The sequence below is a fragment of the Melanotaenia boesemani genome, chromosome 23 (genome assembly GCF_017639745.1).
Source record: "Melanotaenia boesemani isolate fMelBoe1 chromosome 23, fMelBoe1.pri, whole genome shotgun sequence".
Lineage (NCBI taxonomy): Eukaryota > Metazoa > Chordata > Actinopteri > Atheriniformes > Melanotaeniidae > Melanotaenia > Melanotaenia boesemani.
In genome coordinates this window covers 16,955,668-16,976,681 of record NC_055704.1, presented here as the reverse complement: position 1 = coordinate 16,976,681, position 21,014 = coordinate 16,955,668, and the positions used below count along the sequence as shown (strand labels likewise).

The following is a 21,014-nucleotide window of genomic DNA, read 5'->3' as shown; positions in this document are numbered from 1 at the left end:
AGATAGTATCTTAAACATCCAAAATAGCGAGCAGTCACAATGATAGAGCACTTTTGAATTATTTTCTAGAATAATTCGACCGCTGGGTGTCACGCGTCTCCCGTTGCGCCGTAACGCTGCTGAGCTTGTGATTGGCTCTCACAGCGGGTCTCTCTACGTGCCTCAGTGACGCCCCGCACTTTCCCACAATGCAACGGGTGATGTCCGAGGAAAGATGGCGGAGGGAGGAGCGGCTGATCTGGATACTCAGAGAGGAGAGGTCGCGGCACTGTTGAAAACACAGCTAAGAAAGGGAGATACTTGGTAAGACTTGAGCTGAAATCCGTTCAGAGATGTTGTGCGGCCGTCGGTTGGCTCAGCTGGGGCTGACAACGCCACGAAGGATTAAAAAGCTGAGGCACGGGCCGTGTTGACAGTGAGCTCTGATGTAGCTAACGGGAGCCCGTCAGTTTCATGTGTGTCAGCTTGACAGGCTAGCGGCGGATTTGCTAGTGCTAACTGGTAGACTTGAGTGTATAGAGATAAACCCCGAATGACTTCTTAATGTCCCGTTCTGGTCTTTATTTTCTTCCCTTCTAAATGGCAAATTTCTTTTCTCTGACATGATCTTAGCGAGAGCACTATTCGTTTGTTCTGTTTTGTACAGGTAGCAAGCTAATAGCTAATTGGTTAGCATTGGTTTTCCAGTCAGTGGGTTCATCCGTCGACTTTAGTAGGGCGGAGTCGGAAAAGAACCACCTGTCAAAATCTCAGAGCCAGCTGGCTGTGCTTGCCGCAACCTGAACTCAATCCGGCGTCAAGAAAGCTACAGTTACAACTATCAGTCTGTCAAGTAGCTGCCTCTAAGAGTCACATTTGTTTAGGGTGCTAAGGGAAAGGTAACCTGGTGTATGCTTAAACTACACTAAGACCCTTGGTCTGATAAACGAAATTAACCTTGCATTATTGTAGATGGTATAACATCGACTTCCTTCTGTGCAGGTACTTAGTGGACAGCCGCTGGTTCAAACAGTGGAAAAAATATGTGGGATTTGACAGCTGGGACAAATACCAGATGGGTGACCAGAATGTCTACCCAGGACCAGTTGATAACTCTGGTCTCCTCAAAGGTAAGACAAATGACGCCAACTGTGTCTGTAGCTATGTCATGGTTATTATATAAAGTTTTAATTTTTAAAATTTTCTTTATCTGTCTGTGATAATTTTTCACAAATATTGAAAATTTTCCATTTCCTTTTATTACTGTAAAAACAAAGATGGAAAGCTAACAGGAGTGCCATATTTCCCCTGTGTTCTTCATTGTTTGTACTCATCTGTTGTGATTAATAACATCAAGTGTTTCTTTCAGTGTGCTTAACTTATTCTATTTTATTGATTACATTTTAACTGGCACATTAAGACATTCTCATATATTTGGTTTCAGACAAAATAACTTGGATGGGGTAGTTTAAGGCAGAGTTGATATTTGGAGGCCCAATACCACTTTTTAATACAATATACAAAATACAATGTACAAAAACAAAAATGTATATTGACCAATCAATACACTTTTAACCTAAAATATCATGATTCTGACAGCCCTGTCTGTGTGGAATTAAATTTTTCTGGAAGTACGAAGAGTTCAGGGAAATGGGCACAAAAACAACATTGTCTGTTCTCTCTATAGAAAGCTTTTTTTAGGGGTATGTTCATAGAAAGCGCTCCATCATACCCTTTTCTTTGTCAGATGGTCAGTGCGTGGTCAGTGATGTGTTAAAACCCTCTGAATGTGCTCTCTGTCCTCCATCTACCTGCCTGTTTCTCATCCTTTCCTCACCGCCCTCCTTCTCCATAGATGGGGATGTCCTGGCCATTAAGGAGCACCTCATTGATGAGCTTGACTACATACTGGTCCCTACAGAGGGCTGGAATAAGCTTGTCAGCTGGTATGGACTAACAGAGGGTCAAGAGCCGATTGCACGCAAGGTAATGATTCAGTTTGTTGCATAAAACCATAAAAGGATTTTATAGAAGATGTGCAGTGCAGAGGTGGTCTTTAGTGATGCCGTGTAACGATGGCGAAACTGGTTTCATACAGTGCGGCTGTTATTGGGCTGTTAGGGATGCAGTGGAATGATTTGGGATGGAATAATTGTTGGTCATTTAGCTCTACAAAAAGAATGCATGGGATCAGAAAGTTGATAACACGATATGAACTGTGAATGAAAAGACTGTGCTTGACTGAGTGGTCATTAAAAGCTGTTATTTCACCTACAGAATTTTTAGTTGGTATATTGGCATCAGTGTTGATAAAGTTTATTAGTCTCTAAAATGCTCAATGGTGGCACCTACACCTTATATATGACCTACAATGTCAAGTTCACCAAATAACCATGGCATCATGACTGCTGAAAGAGGTTCTCCCCTTGTCACCTCTATCATTATCTCTCTCGTTCTCTCTGCCTTTTATTGACCCTCCCCTTTTGCCATGTATGTCATGGGACATATCGGGTGGCTGCAGGGTTTCTATTTTCAGGCAACGTTCTGGATAACTGAAAAGCTACATGGAGCGATCTGCGAGACACAACATGCAAGAGGTTCATTATTAGTTTTCCTCTTTTTTTCCCCTTTGTCTTGTTGTTGTTGGTGTTTTCCTGTTTTGTGGGGGAATTCAGGAGGGTTGTAGTCACTGGTGCTACGGTTCCTTCCGCAGTACTCTTAAGGTTTGATTGCCAACATCGGTGGAGCGTCCTGCGTCCTTGTTGTTTGAAGTGGAGGAATGCTAGCTGAGGTCACACTGAAAGTAGCAGCGTGAAAGCTTGCAAGAGGAGTGCAAGAGGCATAACCAGTATGGAAGCAGGGGTGGGTGGGGAAAATTTCTTTGGCTGGGTTCTGCTTTGAGAGATTCTGCTAGAGTTTGGCCATGAGTTGGGCTTTTGCTCTGAGATTCCAAACACAAGTATATTGTACTGAGCGGTTGGATTGGCCCGCCGAAGTATCTGGGTTAGGGGAGGGGAGGGGTGGTGGGAGAACCTAAGCTGTGTGCTCATAACTGTTGCAGTTCTCAGTGACATTTGTGAAGTTGGTACTGTGTGTGTGTGTATATATGCCAGTGTGTGTGTTGGAAGGGCTCAGCAGGGAAATAAATAGGCCGGGACCCCTCAGCTGTTTCTACGAGGTGCTGCTAATTTAGGTCCTTCGCTCTGACTCTGCTCCTATCAGAGCATTTGATGAGTGGCAACAAACGTCCTTTACTTTATCAGCCAGAAACATTAGCAAGTACAAACCACAGTTTACATGTTTTTAGTTTAGAGGATGAAAGGGTTAAATCTGAATGTCCGATTCTGCGTAAATGTTATGTCCTGCTGCAAAATACGTTTTCAAGCCTTGGGTTACTCAAATATGAAGTTTGTATTATTAGAGACACTCTCCATACTCATATGAGATATTACATTATAGAGTATGATGCATTTCAGTTAATTCAATGTGAACAACTAATTGGGAGTTTCTGTTTTCTGTTTTTTTTTTTTTTTTCCTTTTTTGGTTTTATTTTTTTTCCAGGTTGTGGAGCAGGGTATGTTTGTTAAGCATTGCAAGGTGGAAGTGTACCTGACAGAGCTAAAGCTCTGTGAAGACAGTAACATGGACAACGTCATCACCAGACGCTTCAGTAAAGCTGACACAATAGGTAGGTTTGAATCCCTCTGGGGTTACTGCTGGTATCATTAAGCTGACTCAGTCAGATTTCTCTTCTTGAAAGCTGAATTTCCACTAACTTCATACACAACTCAAATCTTATATAGAGCTGTGTGGTTTGTAAACCAGTGCTCCAAGCATGAAGTCATGACTTCTCACTCATCATGTACAGAGGAAGTGTGCAGTACACCTAAACATACTTTTACATCCATTGTATTGTAACACTAGGCATGTTATTTCTGAGACGTTGTGAAACGTTTGCCTGCGTTCAGACCTTTGAATCCTTCACTCTTTTAAATTGATTCAGGCTGTGTTTATATTTTAGCTGCATTGTTTAATTCTGATTTAAGTATAGATAAGATTTGACGGTTCAAAATATGAGCTACCAATGTCTTGCATCTGATTTTCCACCAGAACGGGCCTAACAATGAAACGGCATGCATGCACACTAGATACTCTTCTGTTGTCATTTTCTGTCTATCTGTTGCTATCAGTGCTGTATTATCTCTGCAGGCTTATGACAGAAACATTCAACATATACGTAGAAGCAAAAAGCTGCATCTTGACTCATGTGGCGAACCTACATATCAATCGTATATCTGATCTAGAACCACATACTGAAGTGATGCAGACCAGATTTAACTGATGATCACATTTCTGTGTTCATAGCTCTGGGGGAAAAATCAGATGAGTCACATCAACAAATAAAGTTGGATATGAGTTACTACAGTTTTTGTATATATTGGTGCTGGCCATATTTGTTTTTCTATAAATATAGGCAGCACATGCAGTAATTGCTTTTAGTAGAGAACCTGTAAAGACTCATAAGTTTAATAGTATCTGTATTGCCACTGTTAAAGAAGTAATACTATTTTCTTTCAGTTTTCATCCTACCTTCCTAGCAACATATTTTAATAATGTTCTCAAGTATGTGGTTCTCAATAGAATAGATAATTAAACTGGTGCAAAAATAACATCCTTTATGTCTCTGGTATTTCTCAGTCTGTCTTTCCACATTTTTCCTATTAATGTATGAGTAAACATCACTGTGTTGATACTCCAAGTTCTCTCTACTTCTCCACTAATTATTTGCAAATAATTCAGTTAACAATTAAGCTTTAAATACTTGAACGCAAGTTTTTGCTTAAAATCCAGACTTCTGTGCCTGTAAGTTGTCATAATAATCATGTCACCATATCTATTCATGAGCACACATGATTTGGTTTTACAAAAAGAAATGTGAAAAGTTGATTCAGTGTTCAGTTTTGTCAGAGTTGGGTAAAGAGGGGTTATGGTTGGTGTTTTAACTTTACATTTAAGTGACTACATGTGTCACCTACATGCATTTTGGGGTTTAACATAACCAGACTGACGCCATCTGTAATGTCTCTGATATGACTGCAGATGTGATAGAGAAGGAAATGAGGAAGCTTTTCAGTATCCCTGAAGAGAAAGAGACCAGGCTTTGGAACAGGTACATGAGCAACACCTTTGAGCCTCTCAACAAACCTGACAGCACCATCCAAGATGCTGGTCTTTACCAAGGACAGGTAGGAGAATTTAAGGAGCCGCATTTTGTAGTTTCTACCAGTCAGAATCGTTATATCACACTAGAGTTAAAAAAAAAAGTCAGATTCAACTCTTACTTTAATTATATACAACAGTTATCTGAAAGTTTTTTGTGGTTCTGTGGAGAGTTTATGCTTCTGTATATTTCTATCCTGTATCGTCTGACAACTTACAAAGCATTTTTGTTCCTCGTCCCACAACACGCTGGATGACCCTGGATCAAAAATACTAGTGTTTTAATTGTTTTAGGTATTTTCCAGTAACAGCCCGTTAGCCCAGTGGTTACTGCTCACAAAATGACACTTTTAATTTAATTAAACTAGTGTGTGATGCAAGTACTTAAACATGAGCATCTTTAAACAGCAGATAGACAGTTTTTTCTTTCTGCTGTTTCCTCATAGGTTCTCGTAATAGAGCAGAAGAATGAAGACGGAACTTGGCCTCGAGGCTCCACAGCACACAAGTGAGTGAAGGCCACATGGTTTGGCGTTTATCTCTTTGTTTTACTCTTGGTAGTTTTTCCTCAAAAACTAAGAAACCGTCATTACCACCTTGCATTGAAACACTACCACTCAAACAAACAAACAGATTATTCATAGCCTTTCATTATTTAATTGCAGGTAACTTGCTTGTAGTGGGTTAGAAGGATAAATGGTAACATGATTTGACATAGCATATGAAATCCCTCACTTTGAGGTGCTCTTCCTAGTGCCTCCCTTTTGGATTATTTAAAATGAAAGGTGTATGCTATATTACTGCATCATCAAAGATTCCCTCTCTGTGACGTTTTTTTTCTCTGTTTGCCTCTTGCTGGACCTTTTGTTGCTGACATATCACTCTCTTTATTTTTGATTCATCTCAGATTAATTTGACTGACACACACCCTTCTAGAACAGCTCCTTATTTTTTCTAACTCATGATCTATTCTTTATCTTTTGAAGGTCATCTGGTGCTTCCAATCTCTCTGCTTTGCCAAAGATCTCGCCTTCATCTCTCACAAACAATCATAACAGCAGCTTCAACAGCAGGAAGTAAGGCATAGTTGTGGGCTGAACAGTGGAAGGGTGGGTTTGAATGCCAGCAGCCAGAGATGGAGCCTTAATCCAGTTTCAGGTGGTTGAAATTTTGGCTTGAAATGGGGAAGGCAAGGTGACTTACATCAGCTTCATTGATATTCATTCTACGACTTAGTCCCAGTTACTGCGGCAGACTCTAGCATCTCACTGTTTAAGAATAACTAAACTCTTAGCGTGTACAGGTCTGTCTCTGGCTGTGATGTGGTTGATGAAACTCATGGTTGTGGAGTTTCAGCTGAAAGACCTGATAGCAGGGATTGGGCATACTTGGGGATGAACTCTTGGAATTTCTTTCAGCAACAGCAACGCTCTCTAAAAATGGCCCACTGGCGTCCCTGAGTGCCTTACTCAGCATTTGAGTTTGTTAGGTAAAAGTTCCCCACTGATGCAGTGCAGGTTTGGAAGAGTTGCATGTTTTAGGTTAATGTGGCATTTGTTTAACGCAGTCCTGTTAGTTTGAATGTAGCCTTATTCTTATTATGTCTATTAATTTTGTAAATAAAGAAATATCTGCAGTTTGTTAGAGCAGCTACAAGCTCAAGTCACACTAGTTCAAAACAAACATACCTACATAGAAAAGGAAATGAGAATATGAAAGGAGCCTTAAATGTCTGATATGCAAATTTAAAAGATGAATTGTAATAGATTTGACTGCCCACTTCTCTGTCTGCATTTAATGGAGCTCAGAGTTAAAAAACCTGCCTGAATCATCCTTTTGTCTACTGTGACAGTGCTCTTGTTTTAATGGAAATCAATGTACCACATCAGGAGTTTTAGTAATGATACACAATTTGCCAAATAAGGGAACACATTACTGCTTGCCAAACTGAAAATCACAGCATTGCTTCATCACCTAGCTCCAGTCTTAGCCTACAGTTTTAGTATGTGTAGTATTTTTTTATTCATTTTGATCAAGAATCAAAGGTGATGCTGAGTGTAGGTTTTATAGGAGCTCAAATTTCAGGATCATCTGGAATATCAGATTAGCTTTGTTTCCCATGCAGATTTCAATCACAGCTCTGTTTATTTTTATCATCTGTTATCTGAGCGCTTGATGTAGCCTACACCTAATATTTGTTATTTACTGGCACTCAGAGGCTCAGTGGACCCTGTGTTAGAGAGCACTAACCCTAATCTGCAAGATGAGCTTTCTCTTTGCTCTGAAATGCTCTAAAAGTGGTCCCCCACTTTCTACTTGGTGTGTGTTTTACTGCATGTTTGAGTAAGTGTGTGTGTGTGCGCATCACTGTGCATATAGTTGGAATGTAGAAACAGCTATAAGCTAGGCTACAAAAAAAAAAAAAGAAAATCAATATTCATATAGAGAGGAGTGAAGGTGAACTTAAGCCTATTTGTCCTACACACTCAACTTAAAATCTGGTTATTTATTGTCCTCTGACAGCTCTGCATTGTATGTTGTTAAAGCAGTGTTTCTCTGAATGCTGTAGGTAGATTGTGAAATGCACAAGAGGGTGACTTGGGGAAATTAGATCTTCCCTTTCAGCACCACTCCTATCCCTGATTCAACATAGCTCCAGCACTGTCGGTTCCTCTCAATTATGCATGGGGCCTTTTCTTTTTATTTTTTCCCCCATATAAAGTGTTCCCACATTATATAACACATGTCTTTGATTTAGCAGTTTCAGCCTAGTATGTTGAGCCTCAGCAGGGATGCTTTATAGCAGCAGTAAGAGTCACTGTCAGGCAGTCTGTCCACCTCCCTCTCTCTGTGTCACCAAGTGTCTCTTCCTCTCCTCTGCTCTTAGCTCATTGTGATGCACACCTTCTGCAGTCTAAGTGACCTTCAGAATACATTTCATCTTCCCTTGCTTCTCATCGCCTGACTCTGCACACTCATACTGCTCCGATGATAAAGCCAACCCAGTCCCAGGGTTTTAATTTATTTATTTAGAGACTCCTTTTTTTAAAGCTCCCATGTAGACAGCCAATGCATATTAAAGACCTTCAAGAGGGAGATATTCTAAGATGATGGTAAAGGTTTCTTAGGGTACAAATGAAAAATGGTTAAAAATTTGTGTGTGTAGTTTTGGCAAAACATTAGGAGGTGTGTGTTTGTAAACAAACTATTTGTTTGATCAAATGTGTGTTAGTAAGAGAGAAGAGAGGATGAATACCGCAGCCTCAGCTGGATGCAGTGGAACAGCTGCTCCCTGCATCCCTATCTCATTCCACTTGTCAGCCCCCCCCCCCTTTTACTGTCCACCCCTCCCCCCTATTCTCACTGCATCTCCCTCCCTTTTTTTCTCTCGCTGTGCACCTCTAGCTTTGGTGGCAGCAGTCTTGAGCATCCTCGCTGTTGCTATAAATATCTGTGGGCAGTCGTAGTGAAGCAGAAAGCAGCAGGCAGGCCAGAGGGAGGAGCAGAGGACAGGACAGTGCAGGACAGAGTGAAGGAATCCGAGGCTGAGAGGACAACAGGATGACAGGCTGTTGAGCCCAAAAAAAGAAGTGTAGAAATGAGATGGGAGCTATAATGTAAAGTGCATGCTTTAGTTTTTGTGTATTTATGGTTTGTTGGACTTTGCTGGACTTGGAAACCAAATGCAGGCCTAAACTTCATCTGGACTATATTCACACTGCTACTGGAGCTGTACTGGATTAAAGCTAGGACTCAGCAGTGGAAACGGGACTTTTCTTCTCACCAGCAAAAAAGCCGGACTTTACATGTACCGGACACAAACCAAACTCCATCCAGGTGGCTGGGTATTGACTTTAGTGCGGACATGTGGGCCGGCGTGGGTCGGGGCGGGGCTGAGATGTCATGCTCCTGTGTTGCTGGTGGTGCCTGAGGTCTGAGGCGGTGGAGCTGGATAGCAGGAGAGTGGACCACCGTGTGCTGAGCTGTGAGGTCCCCGCCTCCACCACCATCACAGCTGTGTCCTTTGACCAGTGGGAGCCAGAAACAGCCAACGCTGCACTGCCAGCATCTGAGAGGTCTGCTGTTTACTGCAGTTGGGCAGGCCTACCTGAAAGCTCTCACAGAGCCTCTTGGATGTCTTTAGGGGCGGGGGGTGGAAGTAGTCAAAGGTTTGGTTGGTAGTTTGACGTTATAGTTAAAACTCAAGCTTTTTGCTAGTGGAAAAAAAACTGTTTATGTTAAGAGTTATGATTGATTTATGCCAATGGATCTAGTGTGTGCATTAATACTTGTAGCAATTTCAGAAGCATCTATTCAACCTTGTGTGATTTATTTGTATGCTTATTCTGCAGTGTGAAGAATTTGAGCTATAGTCTGCCGTCCTACAACAACAGCTATGACTACTCAGACCAGAGCAGACAGAGTGAGCGTTCAGGCCTCTGTGGACTGTCTAACCTGGGCAACACCTGTTTCATGAACTCTGCTGTGCAGGTAACAAGGATGCCATCGTAGAGCTTCTCACAGCCTCAGAAAGTACGGAAATGTCTTTCCAAGTCCTCCAGACCTGTTCTTTGCTTGCTGAGTTCTGTCCTTTTTCTCCTTTTGTACCTCAGTGTTTAAGCAACATCCCTCCACTGACGGAGTATTTCCTCAAAGACAAGTACACAGACGAGCTGAATGAGGACAACCCCCTGGGCATGAAGGGGGAGATTGCCAGATCCTACGCTGAGCTTATAAAACACCTGTGGTCAGGCAAATACAGCTACGTGACCCCAAGACCTTTCAAGGTGATTACGGGGGAGGGGCGTTTGGATGGAAAGTTTAAGCTATAGTTTGAGAAAAAAACATTTTCATTAAAGGGTTAATGTTATGGTCAAGTGAGAACTGATCAGTCTGATTGCATTGGAATAAAATAGCACAAAGGAGCCACAATGAAGCTAACAAATGAACTATTTTACGGTGGTAGGGAAAGGATGAAAGTATACACAACTGTGGAGTATAAATCTGTTAATGGCTCACGAATTTCACAAGAAGTATGAAATACATCAAGCCAAGTGTTTCAAGATTGCATTAGTATTTCGGGACAAAATGTTTTACTTTAAAACTGATGGACTACACAAGAAAGCACTTTTCCTCGTTTTGTCATCGCTCACATATTTCAGTGTACATTTCCATTCTCCAGACCCAGGTGGGCCGCTTTGCCCCACAGTTCTCAGGCTACCAGCAGCAGGACTCCCATGAGCTTCTGGCCTTCCTTTTGGATGGTCTACACGAGGACTTGAATCGCATCAGGAAGAAGCCCTACATACAGCTTAAGGACGCAAATGGACGGCCTGATAAGGTGGGACAAGCAGCTTGAGAATTTTTGCAAAATGGTCGCTCATGTCTGATTAAACATGTTTAATCAATCAAACAGTTGTGGGTGTGTTTGCTATGGCCAGTTTCTGTTTTGCTCTTCACCTCAGGTTGTGGCAGAGGAAGCATGGGAGAACCACATCAAGAGGAATGACTCCATCATTGTGGACATCTTCCATGGTCTTTTCAAGTCAACTTTGGTGTGTCCCGTGTGCGCTAAGGTTTCAGTGACCTTTGATCCTTTCTGCTACTTGACGCTGCCACTACCCATGAAGAAAGAACGGACATTAGAGGTCTATCTAGTTAGACTGGACCCTCTGGCTAAACCCACGCAGGTAACAAGACTTGCTCACTAAACACATTGTTGTGACAAAACTGAAAATATGTGGCATTAATCACAAGTTTGCGTTTTTAGTACAAGCTGACCGTGCCGAAGGTGGGCTACATCTCTGACCTGTGTACCTCTCTCTCCAACCTGTCTGGGGTGCCTGCTGAGAAGGTATAAACATCACCATCAGCTCTGCTCTGTGCAAAAGCCAGCCTTCAATTAACCATCAGTCCAGTGGCTACCAGAAATGTTGCATCCTTCTCCTGTAGCTCAGAAAGGAGGGATGAGGACTAGAATAAATGTTATTTTTCACAGACTTTTGCACAGTGTTCAGTCATGCACCTCACTGCAAGAGATTTCCTGCTGGAGATATGCCCTTACAGCTAGACATGCGGGTGCAGGGTTGTGTCTGTCCAGAGCACAAAGCACAGTGGACATAAAAAGTATGTTGTGGAAATTGCTGTTTTTTCTTTAACTGGTGGAAAATAGCTGATAAGTATACTAGCTGTTAGTTGTGACGTATACGTGCCTCTCATGCCGTTTTAATTATCTAGTCCCACTCGGTCTTGGTCTGAAAAAAAATAAATGGGTTATTCATCAAATGTCACAAAAAATGAGGCAGTCCCAAGAATTTCCCTGCTGGATAACAAATTAAACATCAAGACATGGTAAGAAAACCGTGTGGCTCCACAGCTAGTCTAATACAAAAAACATACTGCACTGTTCTACAGCTACACACCCGGCTGTGCTCTTAAAGCCACAGCACCCAATTACTAGGGAGATAAAATACATATTTAAGTCAACTAACTCAAATTAAATTTAAATGTCCAATGTAAATACTTTTAATTTATGAACATAAGGATTAAAATAAAACATCCTTTAAAAAATAGTTAAAAAAAGAAACAATAAGAAAAACAATAAAATGAGTTTGTTTCATACATGAGTAGAAAGCAATATATATTCAGCAGAAGCTCTCCTCTGCATGCACGTTCAGTCACTGACAGTAAATGCATCTTCCCATATATGATATCCTAGATATTCTCACAGAGGAAAGTTATTCCCGAAGAAGAGCCCCCTCAACTTTCCTCCAGTGGAAAGCTGCTCCTTTTGAATTACAACCATACTTCCAGTCCCAAAATAAATATGTTTCACATAAAGGCTCTGAAACTGGCTGGAGCACAAACGTTCTGATAAAAACCGATGTGGCAAATCAATTTTACATACATACATACATACATACATACGTACATACATACGTACATACGTACATCTACACTGCAGAACAATAAACTGTTTTCTCATAATAAGTTTGGCCTAAAAAACGTGTCACACAGTCGAGTTCATTTTATGTTGTAGATTGAAGGATTGTCTCTGTAAGCAGTATTAGGAATGTCTTATATAAGTGAAGGTGATACTGGTGTAAAGAAAAAAAAATATATATATATACATATATATAAACTGTATTCCTCTCCTGTCTTGTTTACCAGATGATTGTAACTGACATCTACAACCATCGTTTCCACCGGATCTTCGCCACTAATGAAAACCTCAGCAGCATCATGGAGCGAGATGATATTTATGTGTGAGTTTCAGGCATGGATTAAAACACAAAACTTCCCTATTCAGATTACAGTAGCAGTGTTTCCTAATTTCTAATTACAACCAGACTGCATTCATGGTTTTGTTTTTGTTCAGGAAATGCAACTTTTAACATAATTACTGACCTTATTTGTAGCATCAGAGATACACAAGTTTATAATCAACTTATTGGCCAGGGACATCACAGTTTCACTGTCCTGCACTGGTTTGTAGCTGGTTTGACTGTAACTCACCTATCGTCTCGCTTCAGTTTTGAAGTGGCGGTGAACAGAGTGGAGGATGCAGACCATGTAGTTATCCCAGTTCATTTGAGGGAAAAGTACAAACAGTCGGGCTATAACCACACCAGCACGCCACTGTTTGGACAGCCCTTCCTCATCGCGGTGCCCAGAACGCTAAGTGAGGACAAGCTCTACAACATGCTGCTCCTGCGCCTCTGGTAGTCATTCATTTCAGTTTTAACCCAAACGAAGGCTGACAATCCAATAGTTAAATATATATAAATAGCACTCTTAGAAATGTAGCAGGTGATTTTTCTTGTTTCTTTTGCAGTCGGTTTGTGCGATCTTCTGTAGAGGAAGATGATGAGGACTGTGAAGAGACACAACCATCCAAACAACACACTGTAAATGGGAACGCCACTAACGGACTGCTGGAGGAAGGATCGCCAAGTGAGTGTGACAACACAAACCGAAAAAACCTTTGTGTTCTTGAGAAGCAGCAAGCTGATCTCAAAGCTATTCTGTCCTCTGTTAGGCGAGATGGAGACGGATGAGCAGGACGACGAGTCCAGCCAGGATCAGGAGCTGCTCTCTGAGAACGACAACAGTCAGTCGGAGGATTCTGTGGGCGGTGACAACGACCTGGAAAATGGCGTGGTCGGTCCACAAATCTCCACCAAAGGACAGCAAACAGCAGGACACAACAGAAAGAGACTTTTTACATTCCAGTTTAATAACATGGGCAAAACAGACTTTTCCCTCATCAAGGAGGACACAAGGCAGATCCGCTTCGACGAAGGACACCTCAGACTAAGTGGTAGGAAGTTGCCTGAATGTAATATCAAAGGATTTAGTTTTTATATGTTCAACTCTTAATTGAAAAGGCAAAGTGATATTTTATTTTTAATGACTAATAAATATTTAATTTCGTTACAGAAAATGGGACAATTGATGATGTGACACAAGCATGACAAATTATTACTTAAAACTTTGTTGCCACATTATAGCAGTGAGATGAAGTTATTGTTAATTAAGCTCACATTAAAGTTGTATTTACATTTTATCCTCTTTGTCACAGACCGTTCTTATCTCTCTTTGGACTGGGAGCCAGAAATCAAGAAGAAGTATTTTGATGAGACTGTCGTTGAGGTAAAACTAATAACTATTTACATAGTTTTAAAGAATTTCAATGGAACATTTAGTGTTTTTAATAGGCCAATCTAAAGAATCCTAATTGCAGTAACAAGATAAATTTATTGTTTGCTGCAAATTGTTTAAGTAAACTAGCTTTTTGTCTAACAGCTGGATGTGTTTATATGTGTGGCTGAGAGTAGGACTTTGACAAGCATGAGAGCATGGAGTACAAGCCTCAGAAGAAGGCCTTCTTCAAGCTGAAGGACTGCATTGAACTGTTCACGACGAAGGAGAAACTGGGAGCTGAGGACCCCTGGTAAGCAATACAAGCAAAACAAATGAGTTACAAGCAGGAGGGGACATCAGCTGTTATCTTTGCTCTTTGCAACATAAACAAAGGATGTTATTTGACTTTTTTTTTTACTAAAAAATGTAAATATTTCTACCTATATGTGTATTTCTAGCTTAACAAATATTCATTAAACATGCCACCAGGTGCATTTAAACATGATGCAGTCCGTTTAGGTTTTATGTGACCTCATAATGAAGGGTTCATGGAAATCCTTTTAGTTTTTAGCCAGATCAATGTGTAATAAATTTTCCTGATAAAATTTTTCCTCTGTTAAAAAGCAAATAGATTTTTAACCAGTTTACTATCAATTGCAGTATTGGTGGTGTAAATTGGACTTGGCAACAAATCTAGATCATATAAAACCATATTTGATATTTTATCACCAACTAAATGCACACAAGCTCTTGCAGCATTGTGACACGTGCAGTTTGAATTAAGCTTCATTTTGGTGGTGTTACTACTATATGACGAAGGCTTGCCTATATGACATTTTCCCTCAGCTGAGACAAAATACCCAGCAAAAGAATGAGTGGTCTAATTGGAAAGTGACCTTCGTGATCCTGAAAACTCTAGTTTTACTGTAGGCTAGAATGCTTCACAAACCTGGTGACCTTGCTTATTGTGCATCTGCTGAAGTGAAGAAGGTGTAGCAGGCTTCCTAACATGGGCTTATGCTTCTCTGATCACAGGTACTGTCCAAACTGCAAGCAACACCAACAAGCCACGAAGAAGCTGGACTTGTGGTCTCTGCCACCAGTGCTGGTGGTCCATCTGAAGCGCTTCTCTTACAGTCGTTACATGAGGGATAAACTGGACTCGCTTGTTGACTTCCCACTAAGGTCTGCAAGCACGCTCACATTTATCACTTCAGAGAAACACTTCAGTGTATCCATTGTTTCTGTTTCCCATAGTCCCACCATACATCATCCACATATAATTCAATATGTGGATATTCAATACTGACTTTTTATTGCTATAATAAAGATGTTAGCTTGTATAAAATTAAACCAGATCTGTTAAAATCAGTTAAATGAATTCTCAGAAACTTCTTAAAATTTTTAGCACAGTTTTCAGTGTTTTTTGTTTTTGTCTTTTATAGTTCATGTGTTGTTTTGTTACCTGAAGATGGTCTGCACACTCACAACTCATATGAATACACAACAACTTGTTTTTTCTTTAGAGATCTGGACATGTCTGAGTTCCTGATCAACCCCAACGCAGGACCCTGCCGTTATGACCTCATCGCTGTGTCCAACCACTATGGTGGGATGGGAGGAGGACACTGTAAGACTTGATTACACTTTATTACATTGTAATATCAAAATTTAAAACTTTTTTTCTGTATTTTTAAGATTGTTTTAATTTATCTCTAGAATAATGGACTGGATTTATATTGCACTTTTCAAGACACCCAAAGAGCTTTACATTGAATCCCTCATTCATTCACTCCACATTCACACACTGGTGATGGTAAGCCACATGTGTAGCCACAGCTGATGGAAACATGGTTGCCGGTCCTTGCAATGGCCTCTTCGACAACCACCAAATATTCATTCACGTTCAGATAACAACTGTAGAAGGCCTTAGATGTTGCAGAGTTCTTGGGACGAAGTGGGATGAGGCGGACAACCTGCTTTCTTAAGTCGACGTCCTGATTCAACAGTATTGGCTCTTTTTCTTCATTTACCAAAGCAAGTGGTTATATGTTATTAATCACATGCCCATTACATTACATTACAGTCATTTAGCAGACGCTTTTATCGAGAGTGACTTACAGTGGATAGGCAGTAGCGTTAGGCCCGGTACACACAAGGATTTTTTTTAATCTTATGAGATTTTTTATCTGTTTGAGACCTCACGTAAATATAAAAAAAATCAGGCATTAAACAGTTTTGATCGTACTGTGTGTGGTGTGCTTCGATAATCTAATCACAGAACAACACACATAACGGTGCTGTCCCACAACTGATCTACAATCTAGTCCTCTGAGCCGGACAAACGTCGAAACGTAGAAGAACCATAGCAACAACCAGCAAAAAACGAAGAAGAAAAAACATAGGAACAACCGGAAAACACAACACCCAGCATGAAAGAGGATATATAGGACCAGGAAATGATGGTGGTCTTGGGACTATTGTTAACAGAAAAAGCCAGAACTGAACAAAAACAACAGCTTGGAGACAGCGTGAACACGGACTTTATTTACTTCCTTGTTCCCCAGCCAGCTCGCTCTCTGATTGGCTACAATCCGTTCCACGTCACAATCCACAGTCACATTTCAGTAGTCGTTTGCTTTACTCACATAGAAGATATTTTGTCGTAAATATTGAACATGTTTAATACTTCCGATTCTCGGCTATGACCTGTTTTGGAACCGATTATCGGGACAAGTCTGCTCGTGACACACCTCAGACCAGATGATAATTGTATAGGATAATCTTATAAGACTCAGGATAATCGGGTGTTTGCCATCCTTGGTCGAGAAGGGGCAAAATCAGGACAAAAACAGCCCGAAAATCTTGTGTACCAGGCCTTTAGGGTCTTGCCTAAGGACCCAACTGCAAGGTGTTCATATTCATCCCCAGGGGGAATCAAACTCTGGTCTCCCGCATGGGAGACAGATGTTCTTTCAACTGAGCTATCCAGCTGCATTGTCATGGCACTTTTAGATCCCTGCTTGTGATGATGTGCAGCACTTTTAAACAAGTTTTTTTAGGTGTTTTAGAACATTACACATTACAACACTAAAATTAAACTTGAGTCTTGGACTATTTATATATGATTTCATCAAAATTAGTTTAACCATCCAAACTTTTAAGTTCTGTTCTGTCAGCACCTTAAATCTTGGCAACTACGATTTGACGTTGATTAATCCCTTAATCTTCACTAACGCCATCTTGTGTCTTGTCCTCAGATACTGCTTATGCGAAGAACAAAGATGATGAAAAATGGTACAACTTTGATGATAGTAGCGTGTCTCCTGCCAGTGAAGATCAAATAGTGGTGAGTGTCCTGATGCAGCTGCAGACAACAATCCCACTGTGCGAGCATTAAAGTGGGTTATTTAATCAGGCATGTATGTAAACTGTTCTGATTCTTCGTTAATTATGAAACAGATCAACATACTGGTCATCCAGCTGTGCTGTAGAATGTGCTATTAAAATGCTGAGAACTTTATTTTTCATGGTTAGGAGGGCTGGTTGTTCCAGAAGACTCTAACCCTGGAGATTTATTGTTTAGTGACAGAAGAGTGAAGAACAATTCTTTCCTGTAGAAAAGACATTTTTGCTTCTTGATTTAACAGCTGGATTAATCTGATTGGTTGAAGCCTGCTGTTATTTGCCTCATTATCAGAGAAAACATCAAAAGTCTGCACAGATGAAGAAAAACAATTATTTTTGTCCTTCTCTCTTTCTGTAGTCCAAAGCAGGCTATGTGTTGTTCTATCAGCGCCAGGACACGGTGAAAGGCACCGGCTATTTCGCTCTCGATCGTGAGGAGGAGGAAGAAGACGAAGAAGAAGGAGAGGAGGAGGAGAACAAAGCAGAGGAGCGGCAGGAGAGACAGACGGTCCCGTCCAGTCAGGGGGCCGCTGCCACTGTGCAGAGCGATGAGGAGGACCTAAACGAGAACAGGCGCGCCAGGAATGACAACGACCAGGAGGAGGAAGAAGAAGAAGAGGAGGAGGAGGAAGAAGAAGAAGAAGAGGAGGAGGAACAGGAGGAACAGGCGCCCAATCGGGATGTTACCATGAAAACCAACTGAGGTAAACGGTGAAAGGAATAAATGGAGAGAGAGAATAGGATCTTTCCATCCAAAGCCATATGGACACACAGCATGGCAGCGGGAAACCGGTCCCACCCAGCGAGTCGGACTCAGCCGTGCGACGGGCGGAGCCGATGCCGGGAAGGGCGGCTGTTAAGTCAGGGAGTTGCCGGGGTCCGCAACTTAAAAAAAAAATCAGGGCCCTCCTCTGTGGGTGGATCACTGTTTGCGCGTGAGTGTGTCGCTACAGTCATTTGTTTATAATTTGCGCATGTGCTCTCTGAACACTGAACAGCACCTGGGATCGATCTCGAGGGTTTGGACATGCTTCACTGAAGCGCTCTAATGCTCCCTCTGCTTCTTTTTTTTCTAGCAGTGCATTGTTGGCATATCATTTTAGTATTATTTAGAATTTGTAAAAATTTTAAACACTGAATTATGTTTTCATGATGCGCTGAAACATTTTGAACTTGCACAATCAACAACCATCCACTTTTTTTTTCTCCATTTTTAATGCGTTGCCAGACATACTGCAATTGTTTAACAACTTTGTTGATCAGAGGGTTTTCTCTCATCAGCTTAGGAAAGCTGACTTTCATAGGTCGGTTGTTAAGACGCGTCTACAATCTTAACATAGAGAAGTGATGCCCAAAGGTGTGGTTTATATACCGTGTCAAAAAGCCAAACTATCCTAGCTTTTACTGCTGCTACTGCTGTAATCTTGCATTTTAGACAGATTATCAGTGTGCAGGCATGAGCCTTTGTGATTTAAGGTTTTGCTGTCTCTGTGATTATCTGTTGAAAATGTAGATTCCTGAAAACCTAAAATAAAGCAGGATTAAGGTGTTATCCAGCTAACTGGGCAAAGTAACCAAACTTATTGTTTTTGTGCATATTTTTAGCTTCAGAGTTAAATTAGGAAAGGCCGTTTTATTTCCACAAGCCATGTCATCATCAGGCCGACGCTGCAGAGAATATCTGCTGTAAAGTTAGCTGGCAGACTCGGATCTTAAGCTGCCAAATTTCTCTTCAGCTCTCCCTTTTAGTTGTACTTCATTTGTGGTGTCTAAAGCTTTACCGCAGCTCTGCAACCCATTTCTGATTTGTCTTCATATTCGAGGCACTGTGAGATGAGGAACATCGGTGATTTCGCTGACATCAGATGCATCGTCTCTTGTTTGAGTCACCTCCGCCTTAACTCCAAATCTCAGACCAGCCCCTTTTTATTTCTTTTATTTTTTTTGCACATCACTATCACACCACTTACGAATGTCCATTACATTTGCTTGCTATCTCACAGTTTCTTTTAACCCACACGAGGGCCAGAATGTATGCTGAATGAACTGAAATTAGAACACATGTATGCGAATGATGCCTTTTTGTTGTTTGATGGTAATGTGTTCTTCGCCCTGTGGTATTGGCTGAATGAATTCATGAGCTTTGAATGGGGGTGGGGGGGATACTAAACTGAAAACAGTAGGGGTGAGTCTGCCTAAAAGACCATTTCAGCTTTCAGGACAATGATACAGTGAAAATATTTTGCGGCAGATCGTTGCAGGATATTCCTCCATCGATGTAAATCATGATGAAACTATTCTCCATGGTGGAGTGTTACATTTTCTTTTTCTACTTGTTCGTTTCATTGTAAACACCATTAAGCATACCTGTTGATGCCTCAGAATATTAGATGTGTACCATGCCTTTAAGAGCATCTATGTGCTTTGACTTCAGTGGGCTTCATCGGCTCAGTGCTGCCTTGCTTTTAGGCCGATTCACCCCAACTTGATTGAGTGAGATGTGATTGCTACTATAGGCTTATACAATATTGTACAGAAGAGTTCACTCTGTGAGTGCACATTTGATAAAGTTTATTTATTTATATGTAAGCATTTAATAATAAACAGACAATATATTTAAAAACCTTGGCAAGGCCTGAAAAGTCAGGAGTCCACACGTACACACTAGATTACGAAAGCTTGTCAGGGAGGTCTTTTTTTTTAAGGATTATTCTGTTTTGGGACTTTTTTTGTAAAAAATAAATAAATAAATAAAAAAATCCAGACATCTTTGCATGATGATGTAATGGGGGTTTCAAAGTTTGGCTGCACTTGAGTTCACATGGGTTTACATTTGAAATGTGCATGTGTATTTATACACAATCTTCAATAAAGCTGTGTAAAGCTGTGTGTGTCCTACTCTGGTTTTCCCTCATTTTCTCTAAATTTCTTGCCAGACTCCCTGTTGTTTTTTGCTGTGAAGTTAAAAAATGGCACACGAAGGAGCTTGTTCATTTATGTAGTTTGTAATTTGGTTTGAAGTAGTTTTTATATAATTATTTTTGTATACTTAGGTGGAATATACTGCGATTAGCTTTCCGACAAAGGTTTTTCATTCTATTGAACCCATTTTAAGTTTGACATTTGTTCTAAGAAATTACATTGATTCCAGGCTGGTTTCCACTTTCCATCCCAGTATGATCTGTAAGGAGGAATAAGTTCTCTGTTTGAAGCTGAAGGCCATTCGATCACTAGCTAAGAAAAAGAAAGCAGTGTGCTGTAGATGGGAAACATCTAAAATCCAGTGTTGGTGTCTGTCTCTCCCTCTCTTTAATGCAACCAGCAGGTGGCGCGCACACACCTTTACATTTCTCCCGCTAGTATTTACAAAACCATTCAGAGCAAGATATCTGTATTTTGTCTCCACTCGTGAGTGCGCCTACACCCCTCTGACATTCCCCCCGAATTTTATTCACGCCACTTCGTCGCGTCTGCTCATTTGTACCTGACATGCAGGGTCTGCGGAAGAAAAGAGGAGGAACACGTCTCTTTTAGGATCCTTACTATGTTTTTTAGTGGACTTGAAGCAGAGAACTTTTTTTTTTCACGACGAGGAAACGGACAGACAATAGATTTTAAAACGGACTCCGTACAGCTGCAAAAGGAGGACTGAAGTGAGAAGATGAGGAACATTTGCCTTTTCTCACGCAAACAAAAGGTTGTGGTTTTTGTCTGTTTCATGCAATAGGCCACATTAATAATTCTGGTTTATAAGAAATTCGGAA

At 40.9% G+C, this 21,014-nt stretch overlaps 1 protein-coding gene across 4 annotated transcripts; it reads left to right on the top strand.

The window, feature by feature from the left end:
* Positions 1–184: 184 nt before the first annotated feature.
* On the top strand, positions 185–20,137 carry LOC121634668 (ubiquitin carboxyl-terminal hydrolase 15-like). Of its 4 annotated transcripts, XM_041977514.1 has the most exons (22): positions 185–303; positions 982–1,109; positions 1,835–1,965; positions 3,541–3,667; positions 5,080–5,225; positions 5,646–5,707; positions 6,186–6,275; positions 9,552–9,690; positions 9,813–9,986; positions 10,382–10,540; positions 10,665–10,889; positions 10,970–11,053; positions 12,370–12,464; positions 12,732–12,920; positions 13,034–13,152; positions 13,238–13,519; positions 13,781–13,851; positions 14,037–14,152; positions 14,878–15,027; positions 15,369–15,472; positions 17,103–17,191; positions 17,609–20,137. In XM_041977514.1, the coding sequence occupies exons 1-22, from the start codon at positions 215–217 to the stop codon at positions 17,951–17,953; spliced, it is 3,114 nt and encodes a 1,037-aa protein (XP_041833448.1). In that variant the 5' UTR covers positions 185–214; the 3' UTR covers positions 17,954–20,137. The 4 variants fall into 4 exon arrangements, 3 of the variants coding, with proteins under 3 accessions (XP_041833448.1, XP_041833449.1, XP_041833452.1); XM_041977515.1 differs by lacking the exon at positions 6,186–6,275; XR_006009270.1 differs by lacking the exons at positions 15,369–15,472; positions 17,103–17,191; positions 17,609–20,137 and having other exon boundaries at positions 14,005–14,152; positions 14,878–15,015.
* The last annotated feature ends 877 nt before the right edge of the window (positions 20,138–21,014 follow it).

Excerpts from the sequence above, each read along its gene's own strand:
- LOC121634668 (XM_041977514.1), top strand. The coding sequence starts at position 215 with ATGGCGGAGGGAGGAGCGGCTGATCTGGATACTCAGAGAGGAGAGGTC. Across the intron at positions 6,276-9,551 it reads AGCAGCTTCAACAGCAGGAA|TGTGAAGAATTTGAGCTATA; the intron begins GTAAGGCATAGT and ends CTTATTCTGCAG. Across the intron at positions 13,852-14,036 it reads TTGATGAGACTGTCGTTGAG|GACTTTGACAAGCATGAGAG; the intron begins GTAAAACTAATA and ends GGCTGAGAGTAG.